Raw genomic sequence first — 17,140 nt, forward strand, 5'->3', positions numbered from 1 at the left:
ATATAAAATAATCAGAGGGTTAGATAGGGTGGATAGGGAAAGCCTTTTTCCTAGGATGGTGACGGTGAGCACGAGGGGGCATAGCTTTAAATTGAGAGGTGAAAGATATAGGACAGATGTCAGAGGTAGTTTCTTTACTCAGAGAGTAGTAAGGGAATGGAACGCTTTGCCTGCAACGGTAGTAGATTCGCCAACTTTAGGTACATTTAAGTCGTCATTGGACAAGCATATGGACGTACATGGAATAGTGTAGGTTAGATGGGCTTGAGATCGGTATGACAGGTCGGCACAACATCGAGGGCCGAAGGGCCTGTACTGTGCTGTAATGTTCTATGAACCTGCCTCTATCTTACTTTCAGACAACACATTCTAGACATAAACTCAACAGGTGAAGAAAATTTTCTCACATCAAATTTGCTCCTCTTTCAACTGATATCTCTGCCTTCATGTCCTCAGTACTTTAATGGTTTTTGTGTTTGAATCTCAAAGTTTATCCACTCCTCTGAAATTTCTAGACTGTCTTAAACAGAGAATAGGTCTTGGAGTTTTGATCATCATCCTCTATAGGTTCTGAATGAGTCAAAGAATCCAAATGAGGTATTCATTCTAACAAAAAAACCATTCCAAATAAAATGAGCACATTACTTTGTCATTGTATAGACATTGAACAGACGCTGGTTAGAACACTTTTTCCAGTTTTGCTGTCCAGTTCTTTAAAAACTGAGGAGTATAGTGAAAATGACGAGAATGATTTGCAGCTTAACCTTATTTGAATTAGTTAACACAGGAAGCGTCAAAATTGGGGCCTGCTCATGTTTGAGATGAATAGACCCAAGAATGATTTGACTGAGATTTTTAACAATGTTACAGTGATAAATTGTCTTCCCATTCATAAATTACTTCATATAAATTCAGGAGCACACATGTTATTAACACAAGAGGGAGGATGTCAGCGATGAAGTGGTTCTTCTTTCTTATTGGACAGCAAACCTTTGGTACTGGTTACCAGCTGCTCATGCCATGAGGGTTATGTCTTTGAAATCAGGGTCACTTCCTAGGTGTGCTGGAGATTATGAACTCGAAGAGTTAGATGAAAGCCTGATTAAAATGTCTGGACTATTTTCTGACACCCTAAGGGAATTGAGGAGGAATCTTTCACATTTTTTTCTCTTAAATGGCCACGATATTTTATCTGGGCTTGATGTCTCTTCTGTGGGATTACTTGGCTGCTGTAGGTAGAGATCTTGGTGGAAAAGGAAGTGGCTGTTGTTTGGTGGAGGAGGTTTGGTGGTAGTAATGGTTTGGTCAAGGCAATGGTGGAGATTGTTTGGTGGTGGAGATGGTTTGGTGAAGGTGGACATACTTTGTTGATGATGGTTTGAGGTGACTGGTGGAGGTTGAAGTGGTTTATGGTTGGGATGGTTTGGTGGAGGCAGTGGTGGATGTTGATTGGTGGTGCAGGTGGTTTGGTGGAGGTGGGCATGGTTTAGTGATGGTTCAAGGTGATTGGTGGTTCAGTGTTTTTGGTTTGGTGAAGGTAGTTGGGGTTTGCTGGAGGTGTTGGTGGTTCGGTGTTTTTGGTTTGGTGAAGGTAGATGGGGTTTGCTGGAGGTGTTGGCGGTTCGGTGTTTTTGGTTTGGCAAAGGTAGATGGGGTTTGCTGGAGGTGGAGGTGGTTTTCTAGTGGTGAATGTGGTTGTTGTCAGTTATTGTGGCATGGTTTGTTGGCAGTGGAGATGGTAGAGTGGTGGAAGCGGTCTGGTGAACGTGGAGGTGGTTTTGTGGCAGTGGATGTGAATTGTTAGCAGGGGTGGTTGTTTGTTGGTGGTAGAGGTAGTGGTGGGAAATGGATTGATGGATGTGGAGGTGGTTTGCTGATGGTAAAGCTGGCATGGCAGTGATGGTTTGGTGGGATTGGGGATGGTTTTTTGGTGTTAGTGGATGTGATTTATTGGAGGTAGAGGTAGTGGTGGATGTAATTTGGTGGTGGAGGTGGTTTGGAGGAGGTGTAGATAGTTTTCTGATAGTTAAGTTGGTTCAATGGTGGTGGGGGTATTTTGAGGAGATGCAGGTGGTTTGCAGGTGAAAGTGGTTTGCTTGAGGTGGAGGTAGTTTGGTTTAGGTGGAGGTGGTTTTGTGATGGTGCTTATGGTTTGCTGCAGTTTTGTTTTGGTGATTTGGTGGTGGTTAGGTTGGTTGAGTGGTGGTGAAGGTGGTTTTGTGGAGATAAATGTGGTTTGGTAGTAGTGGAGGTGATTTTGTGGAGATAGAGGTTGTTTGATTCTGGCAATGGAGTAAATTTGTGTAGATGGAGGTGGTTTTGCTGAAAGTGGGATGGTTCAGTGGAGATGGAGGCATTTTGGAGGAAGTGGAGGTGGTTTTGAGGTGGTTAAGTTGTTTGGTGGTGATGGAGGTGGGGTTGGTGTAGGTGGAATTTGTTTAGGAGGGGTGGAGTTGGTTTGGGGAGGTGAAGATGGATTGGTGGAGGTGGAGATGGTGAGGGTCGTCTAAACTTGGTATTTTAGCCATTACAATTATGCCAGACGAATCCATTGGAGCCAATGGTCTTTTCCTGCCAGTGATTTTCACATATTATATCTTTATAATCAAATCCCATAGATTTAAAGGAAAGTCACAAAACTTATTCGTAATGTCAGGAGAATGAGTTATGAAGATAAAATTGTATCAGTGATAATGGGAACTGCAGATGCTGGAGAATCCAAGATAACAAAGTGTGAAGCTGGATGAACACTGCAGGCCAAGCAACATCTCAGGAGCACAAAAGCTGACATTTCGAGCCTAGACCCTTCATCAGAGGGTCCTGATGAAGGGTCTAGGCCCGAAACATCAGCTTTTGTGCTCCTGAGATGCTGTTTGGCCTGCTGTGTTCGTCCAGCTTCACACTTTGTTATCTTGAGTTATGAAGATAGTCTGGAGAAACCCTTCAACCTTGGAAGGAGGCCAATAGATAACCTTATTGAGATCAGTGTGATTACAGTGATAAGAAATAACTCCATTTGGAACATTGCAACATAAATCATGGAATTATGACAAGAAACTACAGGTTAAAAGCAACAGAAAATGATTAGGAATAACATTGAATTGTTTTTCACATTGAGACTGATCAATTTACTGCAACATTGGCATCTGACACCTGATACTGACAGCCTCTAAGAACCTTCATGGCACATCTCCAATACAATTACAGGACATTTCTACGCTTCAATGCTGTATTTAGGAACACAGGAAGAAGAGTGGTCATTCAGCCCCTCAAGTCTGCTCTGTCTTTCAATAAGGTCATAGTTGATATGTGGCCTACCTTCATATGCCTGTCTTGAGCCCATATCTCTTGATACCCTTGCTTAACAAAAATTTGTCTAACTGAGATTTAAATGTAACAACTGAAATTGCATGTACGGCCATTTGAGGAAAGGAGTTACAAACCCCTGCTAATCTTTGTATGTAGAAGCATTTTCTAGTGTCTCACCTGAATGGCCTGGCCGTAATTCTCAGACTGTGCCGTCTGGTTCTAGAATCTTCAGCCAGTGGAAATAGTTTATGAGATAACATGGTGTGAAGCTGGATGAACACAGCAGGCCAAGCAGCATCAGAGGAGCAGGAAAGTTTGACGTTTCGGTTCGAGACCCTTGCTTGGCCTGCTGTGTTCATTCAGCTTCATACCGTGTTATCTCAGATTCTCCAGCATCGGCAGTTCCTGCTATCTCGGAAATAGTTTATCTTTATCTACACAGTTAATATTCTGAAGACTTCAATTGGACCACGCCTTAACCTTTTAAATTCTGGAGAGTAAAGGCCTAATTTGTCTAATCTCTCCTCATAATTTAACCCTGAAGTCCAGGTAACATTCTTGCAAACTTGCATTGGACTCGGTCCAAAAACAAACATCCTTCCTAAGGTGTGGTGCCCAGATCTGCTCACAATACTCTTTGGTGCAGTCTAATCAGGGTTTTGTACAACTGCAGAATAATATCTGGATCCCTATACTCCAGCCCTTCAGACATAAAGATGAGCATCCCATTGGTCTTCTTGACTATTTCGGCACCTATTCATGGTATTTTAAAGATCTATGCATCTGAACTGACAAAACCCATTGGATATCTACTGTAATAAAATGTGAGGCTGGATGAACACAGCAGGCCAAGCAGCATCTCAGGAGCACAAAAGCTGACGTTTCGGGCCTAGACCCTTCATCAGAGAGGGGGATGGGGAGAGGGAACTGGAATAAATAGGGAGAGAGGGGGAGGCGGACCAAAGATGGAGAGTAAAGAAGATAGGTGGAGACAGTGTAGGTGGGGAGGTAGGAAGGGGATAGGTCAGTCCAGGGAAGACGGACAGGTCACGGAGGTGGGATGAGGTTAGTAGGTAGCTGGGGGTGCGGCTTGGGGTGGGAGGAAGGGATGGGTGAGAGGAAGAACCGGTTAGGGAGGCAGAGACAGGTTGGACTGGTTTTGGGATGCAGTGGGTGGGGGGCAAGAGCTGGGCTGGTTGTGTGGTGCAGTGGGGGGAGGGGACGAACTGGGCTGGTTTAGGGATGCAGTAGGGGAAGGGGAGATTTTGAAACTGGTGAAGTCCACATTGATACCATATGGCTGCAGGGTTCCCAGGCGGAATATGAGTTGCTGTTCCTGCAACCTTCGGGTGGCATCATTGTGGCACTGCAGGAGGCCCATGATGGACATGTCATCAAGAGAATGGGAGGGGGAGTGGAAATGGTTTGCGACTGGGAGGTGCAGTTGTTTGTTGCGAACTGAGCGGAGGTGTTCTGCAAAGCGGTCCCCAAGCCTCCGCTTGGTTTCCCCAATGCAGAGGAAGCCGCACCGGGTACAGTGGATGCAGTATACCACATTGGCAGATGTGCAGGTGAACCTCTGCTTAATGTGGAATGTCATCTTGGGGCCTGGGATGGGGGTGAGGGAGGAGGTGTGGGGACAAGTGTAGCATTTCCTGCGGTTGCAGGGGAAGGTGCCGCGTGTGGTGGGGTTGGAGGACAGTGTGGAGCGAACAAGGGAGTCACGGAGAGAGTGGTCTCTCCGGAAAGCAGACAGGGGAGGGGATGGAAAAATGTCTTGGGTGGTGGGGTCGGATTGTAAATACAATTCCGCCTGGGAACCCTGCAGCCATATGGTATCAATGTGGACTGCACCAGTTTCAAAATCTCCCCTTCCCCTACTGCATCCCTAAACCAGCCCAGTTCGTCCCCTCCCCCCACTGCACCACACAACCAGCCCAGCTCTTCCCCCCCACCCACTGCATCCCAAAACCAGTCCAACCTGTCTCTGCCTCCCTAACCGGTTCTTCCTCTCACCCATCCCTTTCTTCCACCCCAAGCCGCACCCCCAGCTACCTACTAACCTCATCCCACCTCCGTGACCTGTCCGTCTTCCCTGGACTGACCTATCCCCTCCCTACCTCCCCACCTACACTCTCTCCACCTATCTTCTTTACTCTCCATCTTCGGTCTGCCTCCCCCTCTCTCCCTATTTATTCCAGTTCCCTCTCCCCATCCCCCTCTCTGATGAAGGGTCTAGGCCCGAAACGTCAGCTTTTGTGCTCCTGAGATGCTGCTTGGCCTGCTGTGTTCATCCAGCCTCACATTTTATTATCTTGGAATTCTCCAGCATCTGCAGTTCCCATTATCTCGGATATCTACTGTATTTAACTTTAAACCTTCTGACAAAACACTCTGACCTATTGTTTTTTGGTCCAAAGTGGATAACCTTACACTTTCACTTATATTAAAATCCATCTGCCGCAGCTTTGCCCATTTACCTATTCTACTAATATCCTGTTGTAATTTTATGTTGTTGTCAACACTGTCTACGATGCTGCAAAATTTCATGTTGTCAGCAAATTTGGATGTTTGACTTTTAATGCCATTATCCAAGTCTGTAATGAATATTGTGAATGACTGAGACCCCAACACAGATTCTTATGGGACACTACTGCCAATTTGAATACTTACCCATTATTTTAAATCTTTGTTACTTCAGGCAACACCCATAACTCTCATTGTAATGCTATAGTAAGGGCACTCAGGCACACACATCCAGACTTGACCAAGCTGCATTTTCACTTGCTGGCTCTGGGCTCACCCACTCTGAGCCTACCTGGACACAGCAGCATCCCTGACTTATCTTTCCTATTAACATCTTGCCGCTTGGCCAGAGAATACCATACTCATACTATTGCTGTTTTATTCTACTGTTTAGAACAGACACAAAGCCACGAATCTTGCCTTTGGCTGTTAGGAGTTGTCAGTTAAGTCAGATAGTCTTTGCTCTGGGATGGTAGCGTTATAAGAGTCATACAGCATGGAAACAGCTCCTTTGTCTAATTTGTCCTTGCCGACCAAGTTTCCCAAACTAAGCTAGTTCCATTTGCCCGCATTTGACCCGTATCCCTCTATCGCTCTAAACCTTTCCTATTCATGTACCTGTGGAAATGTCTTTTGAATGTTGTAGCTGTACCTGCATCTAACCATTTCCTTTCTCAGTTTATTCCACATGCGAACCACTCACTGTGTGAAAATGTTGCCCCTCAGGTCCTATTAAATTTTTCCTCTCTCACTTTAAATCTATGCCCTTTAGTTTTCGACTCTTATACCCTGGGGAAAAAATTTTGGCTATTCACCTTATTTATGCCCCTCATGACTTCATAAACCTGTATACAGTTATCTCTCAGTCTCCTATGGTCCAGTGAATAAAGTCCCTGTCCATCCAGCTTCTCTGTAATTCAAACTTTCCAGTCTCAATAACATCCTTCTAAACCTTTTTGCACCCTTTCCAGTTTAATGACATCCTTCCCTTGGCAGGGTGGCCAGAATTATATGTAGTGCTCTAAATATAGCCTTACCAATGTCTTGTACAACTGCAACATAGTCTCCCAAATCCTGTATTAAGTGCTCTGACTGATGAAGGCAAAGATGCCAAACACCTTCTTCACCACCCTGTCTACCTGTGAACCACTTTCAAGGAGCTATGCACCTGCACCCCTCGGACTCTCTGTTCGTCAGCACCCCCCAAGCCTTACTATTAATTGGCAATGACCTGCCCTGGTTTGCCTTACCATAATGCAACGCCTCATATTTATCTAACTTAACTTCCATTTGCCATTCGTCAAGATCAAGATCCTGTTGTACTTTTAGATAGCCTTTTTCACTGTCCATCAACTTTGTTGTCATCTGCAAACATAGAATCCAGGCCTCCTATCTTTTCATCCAAACTTTTTGTATAAATGACAAACAACAGTGGATCCAGCACTTTGCAGCACACCGTTGGTTACAGGCTTCCAGTCTAAACAACAACAACCCTCCACTGCCACCCTCTGTCTCCGACCATCGAGCCAATTTTGTATCCAATTGGCTAGCTTTCCCCCCACGCCCCCATGAACTAACTTTACTAACTAGTCAAAGACCTTGCTAAAGTCCACGTAGACAAAGTCTATCACACTGTTCTCATCCATCCTTTTGGTTAGATTAGATTCCCTACAGTGTGGAAACAGGCCCTTCGGTCCAAGTCCACATCGCCCCTTGAAGCATCCCACCCAGACCCATCCCCCTATAACCCACACACCCCTGAACACTATGGGCAATTTAGCATGGCCAATCCACCTAACCTGCACATCTTTGGACTGTGGGAGGAAACCATGCAGACACGGGGAGAATGTGAAAACTCTACACAGACAGTCACCCAAGGCGGGAATCGAACCCGGGTCCCTGGCGCTGTGAGGCTGCAGTGCTAACCACTGAGCCCCCTCATCAAAAAAACTCACTAAGTGAAACATGATTTCCCACACACTATCCCTAATCAGTCCTGTTCTAAATACATGCAGATCCTGTCTCTCAGAATCCCCTCCAACAACTTACCCACCAGGGATATTAGACTCACTGATACATAATTCCCTGTCTTTTTCTTGAAGCCTTTCATAAATAATGGCACATTATTGGCCACCTTCCAGTCTTCTGGCACCTCACTTGTGGCATTTGATAACACAAATATCTTTGCTAGAGGGCCGGCAATGTCCCGGGATACACCTGACCAGGTCTTGGGTATTTATTTATTTATGTGCTTTAAGACACCCTAGCACCCTCTATTGTAAGATTCTGATTTAGAAATAGATTGTAGTTCCTCCACAGTCTCTGATTCATAATCATGGAACATCTTTATTGTTTTATTCGTTCACGGGCTGATGACATCGCTCACTAGGCCAGCATTTATTGCATTCCTAATTGCCCAGAGGGCAGCTGAAAGGCAACCTGTTCATCTGGAGTCCCATATAGACCAGGCCAGGTAAAGATGGCCTCAGTGAATCAGATAGGTTTTTTCAACAATTGACAATAGATTTGTGGTCATCATTTAACTCTTAATTCCAGATTTTTATTGAGTTCAAATTCCATTGCCTGCTGTGGCAGGATCCAATGCTGGTATCTGCATTAATTTGCTCCCTGGAACATTACTTGGCACTCTGCATTAACAGTGCAGCAATAGTACTATTCGATCATCACGTTCCCCTGCATTATTAATGCAGCTAGACCATAGACACCAGTGGTTTGAAAAGGCCTCTCAAGGATAATCAGGGATAGATTACAAATTTTTGCCAGTGGCACCTACATCCTGTGTATGAATCAATAATTCACTTGCAACGTGGACTAAGATTGGATTCTAATAGAAGCTGAATTTTTTGAGGCCACTTCATTACAGGGATTACCCTCACGGTAATTTTGAATTCAAATTGACAGGTAGAGGATTTCCAGAATATCAAAGAATACTCAAAAACTTTTCTCAAGCCTTAACAGAGACGGTCGGCCCTTTATAGCCTATTGACCAGCGTTGTAGTAATCTGTATCACGATTGGTTAAAATATCTCCACCCCGCGGTATTATTGGTTAATATGAATGTCAATCAGAAACAATCTATTGTCCTGGAGGCAGGTTAAGGCATGTGCCCCGCCCCATTGCGGTCTCTGATTGGCAGCACTGGGACAACGTGGATTCGGATTGGCTGTAAGCGCTGTCAGTCAGTGGGTGAGCGTGGGTTGGATGGCGGTGACGGTATGGGCCGAGTGGCTGTGTCAGTGGCGGGGATGTGAGCGGCGTTTATCGGCTGTGGGTGAACAGGAAGGAGGGTAGCTTGGCCCATCGGGACCATGCAGTCTGTGCTGGCTTATGGCCGCCTAGTGGCCCGGGCTGTTCTGGGAGGCGGCGTGAGGCAGACGGAAAGGCGGGAATACCGGCTCATCACCGTCAGCTGCGGCTTCGGCAAGGACCTCCGCAAGGGCAGCGGCTACGGAGACGATGCCTGCTTCGTGGCCGCACACCGGCTGGCAGATGTACTGGGTAAGGGCCTAGGGGGCTGGTTCACCTTCAGAAATTCCCCCGCCGTCGTTGCGGACTCCCTGCCCTTCAGAACGCCCTCGCTCTCCACCACCCCACACCCCCTTTCGACCTGTGCCCTCCCCAATTCGCCGCCTGATTGGTTTCCCCCCCCCCCGTCTATCCCCTGCCCATCGACCCGACCTCACTCCCCCTGCCCATCGACCCGACTCCACTCCCCCTGCCCATTGATGCCACCACTCCCATGCCTGTTGCTCCATCTTCATGCACACACGCTCCCCTTTTTTCCTTCTGCTGTTTCTTTCCCGTTCTTCTCTTCGCCCCCCCCCCCCAGATTTTTTTTCCCTTCTGGTCTTTTTTAAATATTCCCATTGCGGTGATCCCTTCGTCCCTGGATTCCACCCCCCCCGATTGCTGTTCTGCTTGTCCCACTCACACTTTGTCTCTCTGTGTTCCCCAGCACCATTTCCCATTCCCTTCCTTTCTCCAGACCTCCTCTTCCCCCCGCCCCACCGATTTTTCTCCTGACTCCTAATACTCTTGAAAGTCCCTTCCACCTTTCAGTGACCACCTCACCCTCCAATTCCACTTGCTCCATACCTCTACTCACCCACCCTAGTGACACCTTTATACACTCTTATCCTGTCACTCATGCACCATGCCTGTAACCTCCTTATACCTCCTACAGACTTAAAACCCCCTCAGTACATGTATTTCCACATTGTCTACCTATTTACACACTTCTCTGCATGTTGTCTCCTCTCCTTCTACTTCAACCTAGTCCTCTTGTCCCTCCCTAATGCCCTTTTGGATCTAACTCTGCTGACTTGGTTGGCCTATAAAATGCCTGACCCAGGTGATAATGTTCGGTCTAATTGTGTGAGACTGTTGGGTGTGTCTCTATAGTGTGAGATAACAAGATGTAGAGCTGGATGAACACAGCAGGCCGAGGAGCAGGAAAGCTGACGTTTCGGTCCGAGACCTTTCTTCAGAAATGGAAGTTTGTCCACTTCTACACATTGTTATCTCATACGCTACAGAGAGACACACCCATGAGATAGCAAAGTGTAGAGGTGGATGAACACAGCAGGCCAAGTAGCATCAGGGGAGCAGGAAGGCTGACATTTTGGGCCTAGACCCTCCTTCCATTTCTGAAGAAAGGTCTAGGCCCGAAATGTCAGCTTTCCTGCTCCTCTGATGCTCCTTGGCCTGCTGTGTTCATCCAGCTCTACATCTTGTTATCTCAGATTCTCCAGTATCTGCAGTTCCGGTTATCCCTCTCTGTAGTGTAGATAGTTTTACAGATTTCTTGAGGGGATCATTGCTTCATAGTTTGTGAGATTCTGTTTCTTGAGGTTTTAAAACTGGCTCTGACCACGTGATCTGCAGAGACCTGTCCCAAGCAGAAACACACTTTCATATGATGGATCCTTACAGCTGAATTCAGTGATTTAAGAATGCATTAACAAACTATGGAGTAATTCTATTTCTGGGCCAGGTTACAGGCAACTTTAATATGAGTCTTAGCTGAAGCAAAGAATTCAAATACTTGGCTGGGGGTGGATGATGTTCAGGTCTATTAAAATGTTGAGAGATTTGATACAAAATGTTGAAGCATTTTTCTGTAACAACAGTAAAATACTGCAGATGCTACAATCTGAAACAAATGCAGATTACCAGAGAAACTTAGCAGGTTTGTTGAGAGAGAAGCAGAATTAACATTTTGAGTCCCACATGACTACTTCAGAACTGAAAGGTGTTGGCAAATTGGGTTTTAAAAAATATTTCTACCTTGCCCTCTCCTCCAAAAGATGATAGCACTGATGGTGCAGCAGTCGGAGTCATAGAGACATACAGCACGACCCTTCAGTCCAATTTGTCTGCGTTGACCAGATGTCCTATGTTGATCTAATCCCAATTGCCACCATTTGGCCCATTCCCCTCCATACCCTTCCTGTTCGTCCAGCCATCCTTTTTAAATGTTTGAATTGTACCAGCCTCCACCAATTCCTCTAACAGTTCATTCCATACAAGCACCACCTCTTGCATAAAAACATTGCCCCTTAAGTTCCTTTTAAATCTTTCCCCTCTCATCTTAAACCTATGTTCTTTAGTTCTGGACTTGTTTACTCAAAGGATGAGACCTTTAAATATTCACCTATCCATGCCCCTCATGATTTTCTAAACTTCTGTAAGGTCACTCCTCCGCCTTCAATGCTTCAGGGAAAATAACCCCAGCTTATTCAGTCCCTTCCTTATAGCTTAAACCCGCCAACCTTGGCAATGTCCTTGTAAATCTTTTTTGAACCTTTCACGTTTCACAGCATGTTTCCTGTGGTAGAGAGACCAGAATTCAATGTAGTATTCTAGGAGTGGTGTAACCAATGTCTTGTACAGCCGCAACATGACCTCTTAACACCTATGCTCAATTCCCTTCAGTACTGCATTAGGAAGTCAGCTTAGACTTTTTTTGTACTCCGATCTGTCCTCGTCCTCGTCCTCGTCCTCGTCTCCCCCCCCCCTCCCCCTCATCCAGGACTTGACTGCACAATCCCTGTCTTAAAGATGAGGGTGCTTCTATGTTGAGCCACAGCCAGCATTCAGAGTGACCTGACGTGGAACCGTAGTGTTGACTGATTTGCTATGAACTTAACTGGCATTCAGAACGAAAAAAATCACCAGGTACCTTGTGTGTACAGCTTTAGAAACATAACTCATGGGAAACATGAGTTTGCAGAGACTGTTTACGTTTAGGGTACATGGTGATAATTTTTCAGTTCTTGGGGATCATTGCATTGCAGCTCTTGTGCGAATTTCTATTTCTTGTTTTTAGAACTGGCTCTGACCACATGATCTACACAAACCTGCCCCAAGCAGCAGTTCCTTTTCTTGTATGCAGAGTTCTGAAGAAGGATTATTCTGATTATTCTTCATAGATGCTGCCAGATCTGCAGAGATTTTCCAGCAATTTGTTTTCGTTTTGTTCTCTTGTATACAGATCATTTTACAGTTGAATTCACACTGAATTAGAATATATCAATGAACTATGAAGTGATTCTAGTTCTTGAGATGGGTTACAGGCAGTTTAATATGGGATTAAATAAATTGGACCAAAGGTGTAGCAAAAATTGAGTTGAGAAGGCAGATTTGGACCAATTATCTCAATGTGTCATTGAATCATAATTGAAGGACTTCTTTTTATTTGCTTGCCCTCACGCTGTATTGTTCTATGTTCTTCATTTGGTGTGTTTGGAAGTGTTCTGAAAGGTATGTAGGTGACTGCTGAGGCCTGTCTGTACCTGGAGGATTCTGCTGCAGATAAAGAAACCACAAGTGGTTGTTTTAAACAAGGTGCTGGTTTGGGATTCTCCCTTCTTGTAATTTCTCTTTGCTTTCAAAGGAGAGCATGCATTTTTTTTGTTTGTGCTTGGTATAGTCATCCTGGGTAAGCTTTTCCCAGGAATTGAAGTGAATATCAAAACTGTTAAGTGAAGCTGTGAGAGCATCCTTGTAAATTTCCTTTCTACAGCTATGCACGTGCATCCCAGGCTTGAACTTTCTGTAGAAGATGGCTTTGGTAAACAGATGTCAGAGTTCTGGCTGCGTAGTCAGCCTAACCCGGTTAGCATCAAAGAATCATAGAAGTGTGCAGTGCAGAAGAAGGCCACTTGACCCATTGTTTCTCTACTGGCTCCCAAAAGAGCTAACCAGTATCTACAGTGCCTACTATCTCTGAAACACCATTGGAAACTGTTCCTTTAACTGCCTTGGTTCTAACCTTAAGATTTCCCTCCCTAAGTTTTCACATCTCTTTCTTTGGGAGAGAGGGTGGTGGGCACACTGGAGTTCAATGAAGAAAAGTCCTGACCTGAAACGTTAGCTTTCCTGCTCCTCTGATGCTGCCTGGACTGCTGCGTTCCTCCAGCTCAGTACAGTGTTATCTCAGACTCCAGCATCAGCAGTTCTTACTATCTCTCTAGAATTCACTGCCTGGTTTGGTTTTAGAAGCAGAAACCTTCTTTTTGTTTAAGAGGAACCCAGAGCTGCATGTGAAATGTTATACCTGGCAAGGCCAGGTGTGGAAGGTGAGATTTGGATGGATGACTGCTTTGCTTTGTTTTTGGTTGATGTAAACACGGTTTGTTGAATGGCTTCATTCTATGCCATCACTTTTCAGTTGTTCTAAGACACTCATTGAAACTTGCTACTTTAAAGCTTTGGGTTGTGCTAATATTTCCTTATCTTGGTGTCAAATTTTTGTTTCCTTCTGTTAGTGCCTTGATACACTTTCCTGTTAAATGTTTTACATGACTGTAAGTTGCTGTTGAGGCTGCATTAAAGTAACTACATTTTATTCTCCTTCATTCCTTTGAAGTTATTCAGATTCTACATTGAGTCTAAAAAGCTTTATTTGCACTACAGGTAGTTCTGCTCTCACGTGTTTCATTAATGTGTATTTGAAGTTCAGCTGATGCATGGTGGATGCTATTTGGGTAATGTAAACTTTCTGCTGCACAGGTGTAACGCCTTGCCTATCATTAATTATAGGAAAATTACCTGTACTATGATCCATTGCAGGACTGTCACAGCAGGTGACAACTTCTGCTTATTTCTTCAAGAATGAAAGTGCCCATGGTTGAGAAGTGAGTTGCCATGACATTTCCAACTGTTTCTAGAGCTACAGAATTTATGGTAACTGAATCAAATTGCATTTGTGACCTTGTGCAATTTTTCCTGTTTCTCCTAACGTTTTGGAAATTTTGTCTCATTTCTTAGTGCGCAAAGTCTGTTTGGTGATCAAGAAAACTTCCTTTGGTCACTTAACAAAAAACACAAATTTGGACATGGTGGAGTTGCTTGACTGGTGTGTATGGTTGCTTCCTCTCCTAAAGTAATAGTTGCCCAAAGTCTGAGACGTTAAAGATGGATGTTTTAAGTCAAAATCATATGTCATGGGAAACCAGGTTGTAGTCCAGCAGGTTTATTTGAAATCACAAGCTTTTGGAGCACTGTTGCCTGATCAAGTGAAGCCACTTCACCTGTTGAGGGAGCAGTACTCTGAAAGCATGTGATTCCAAATAAGCCTGTTGGACTGCAGCTTGGTATTGTGACTTCTGACTTTGTCTACCCCAGTCCAAAACCAGCACCTCCACATCAATGTTTTAAGTTAAATAGTGAACAATTTCCCCATCTTGCACACTGCCATCTGCATCTGAGTTTGAGCGAGGAAACATTTTATAATTTCTTCTGAAGTGGGCAAGGATTTCTACAAACCTTGCATTAAACAAGAGCTTTTTTTAAGAAAACAGAATCTGTTAAAATTGAATGTCTGTTCTACTTTCCACCCAGCGTGCCCCCCCCCCCCCAAAAAAAAAGTTTCTTGCAAGGAATGAATCTTTTGGAATTAGTTAATTATGATTTTCTTTTTTAAAAAAGTCATTAATCTTGCATTTCAAAAGTTTCAATTTTATTGCTTTGCAAAGAAGGAAATAAACATTCTGAACTGGTCAGAGGTTGAAGTTAGAATAGTTAGAGGTTTTGCCATTCAGTTTGCTTCCAATGAGGCAGAAGATACTAGATTGGAAAGTAGAGAGTTGATAGGCATAGTCAATGAACATGGAATGAGCAGTGATGGAGCAGAATTGCATGAGTGCACTCAGCAGTACAGGTCACTTCTGGGTAAGAATGAGGCAAAGTCAACTCACTGGCAGTGTCTGTGGAGAGAGAAACTTTTGCATCCTATGAATCTTCTTCGGAACTGAAGTTCTGAAGAGACGTCACTGGACTTGAACTGTTAACTCTGTTTCTCATTCTATAGTTGCTGCAGACCTGCTTTTCTCCAGCAATTTCTGTGTTTTCTCCTATTAGAAGCATCACGGGAAATCTCTGAATAATTCATAATTCTGGGAGAAAATTTCTTTCGTTTCCAAATTATCTAATACTTCTGTTAAATTACTGCTAGTATTCAGATGACTCACTACAAACAATGATGTGAGTATGTGGAGGAGGAGTGCATAATGTTGGCTAGCCCCAGTGTGCCATTGGTGGAGCTGGCAGCAGGAGGGAAGAATCTCCTGAAGGCGATAGGCTTTAAGGTAAATAGGGCACAGGAGAACATTACTGAAGAAACAAACTTTGGTATCCAGCACAATGTTGCAGTCACATATGAGTTGGTATTTTAAAACTCCAGGCAGCAGTGTTATTGTGTGTTTATGCAGTTGAATGACCAAGTTCCATGGCAATCTTTGCTTGCGGCATTTGGGTTATTTGTTCAAGAACCAAGGTGTAGAAAATCAGGCCTGGCTGTGGGAGGCTGGATTTCAGCTGGTGACTCTTGTGTACTGAGTGGAACAGGCACCAAAAAGGCCTTGTGATTAAAAGTTCAAATTCATGCAGAGCAATAAATGCTCATTACACCGTAGAGGAATCTGTAGAATGCTGCATGATAATGTGTGAACACATTTTAAAAAAAAAAGAAATTTCAGTGGAAAAGTTCGGTGTTGAGAATGTGGAACCATAACCACTGGGGTAGTCACTGCAGATAATATTGACTCATTTAAGAGGAATTTTGATATATATGTGAGAAGGAAATAGGAGGATGTTCATGCGGACTTTAAAAATAAGCAAATGCAGTTGTAGGTTCTACTTGGTTTTTCACTACAGTTGTCTTGTGGTGCGATAGTGAGAGTTAATGTTGATTACTCTTCCATTTTTAAAAAGAGTCTTTGAAGAGCCACTTTATAGTGTTTTGGAAAGGAAATTTGCAGTTCTAGCTTCTACCAGCTACATATCCTCTAAATGTGAACTACTATTGTTGCCGGCTTTGTGATTGGAATGTACATTTCACTTCAGTAAATGCCTGTCAGAATGAGTGTTCTATCCCACCTGTCTTTTGTTTCCACTCCTGCCTGTTTCTTTGTGAAGTTCGTGCTTTACTGTGACATAATTTCGAAACCACCTCCTTGTATTGTCTATAATTGAGTTGAACTTAAAATCTCCTGGAGTGCTCAGCTCTATCTGCGAGAGCATACTGAGCTTGCAGATCTGTAAATTTCTGGAAACGCCACACCTGTCAGGGTGGGTGATCTAAAGGCTGAAGATTTCTCATGAACTTTGTCTTTTATGACTAATTTGCTGTGCAACTTCTGGTATCTTTAATTTCTACCTCCTCCCATGCTCTTTGCAAGGCCCTGATTTAGAGGCCATGTGGTTCTGCAGATACTCAAAATTTTCTGGTGTCTAGTCCAACCTTCCTCCTGATTCCTCTCGGATAGGTCAATCACCTGATGCGCACTGTGAAGATTACTGTTGAGCCATCCTTCCCTGTATAATTCCATACTTTAGCAAGAGATACAGAATGGTGCACAAGGTGAACTGGAGCATTTTCACTGCCTCACGGAAATGTCAGTTAGCTGATTTGTGTCCTTCAAGCCTGTGTAGCTGGTGCAGTAGTCTCTGGGGAAGTTTCCTCCCATCTTTAAGAAAATCCAAAAGAACTACGGATGCTGCAAATCGGGAACAAAAACAGTTGCTGGAAAAGCTCAGCAGGTCTGGCAGCGTCTTTTTTTTTTTCCTTCTGTTTTCGTTCGTCCTGTGTTTTAATTGTGGTAACAGTGTAGTACTTCTGATGACAATATTTTTGTTTTCTAATGATTTTACATTATAATTACATAACACATATATGCCAGTTAAACCAAAAGATATGCATAAGCCTTTGCCAATCCTTCTATTCTTGTCTTCCTTACGTTTATTTAATGGTCTCATGAGTGCATCTATACTATTTGCCTTA

At 44.0% G+C, this 17,140-nt stretch overlaps 1 protein-coding gene across 1 annotated transcript in view; it reads left to right on the forward strand.

Annotated features, from left to right (window-relative positions):
- The first annotated feature begins 9,054 nt into the window (after positions 1-9,054).
- Positions 9,055-17,140, forward strand: part of LOC125464556 (protein phosphatase PTC7 homolog) — an 81,476-nt gene continuing 73,390 nt past the window's right edge. The window contains exon 1 of the mRNA XM_048557065.1: positions 9,055-9,354. Within this exon, the coding sequence (XP_048413022.1) occupies positions 9,165-9,354 (190 nt within the window). The 5' untranslated portion in view covers positions 9,055-9,164. The remainder of the gene's footprint in view (positions 9,355-17,140) is intronic.

Source organism: Stegostoma tigrinum, chromosome 27 (genome assembly GCF_030684315.1).
Source record: "Stegostoma tigrinum isolate sSteTig4 chromosome 27, sSteTig4.hap1, whole genome shotgun sequence".
NCBI classification, from domain to species: Eukaryota; Metazoa; Chordata; class Chondrichthyes; order Orectolobiformes; family Stegostomatidae; genus Stegostoma; species Stegostoma tigrinum.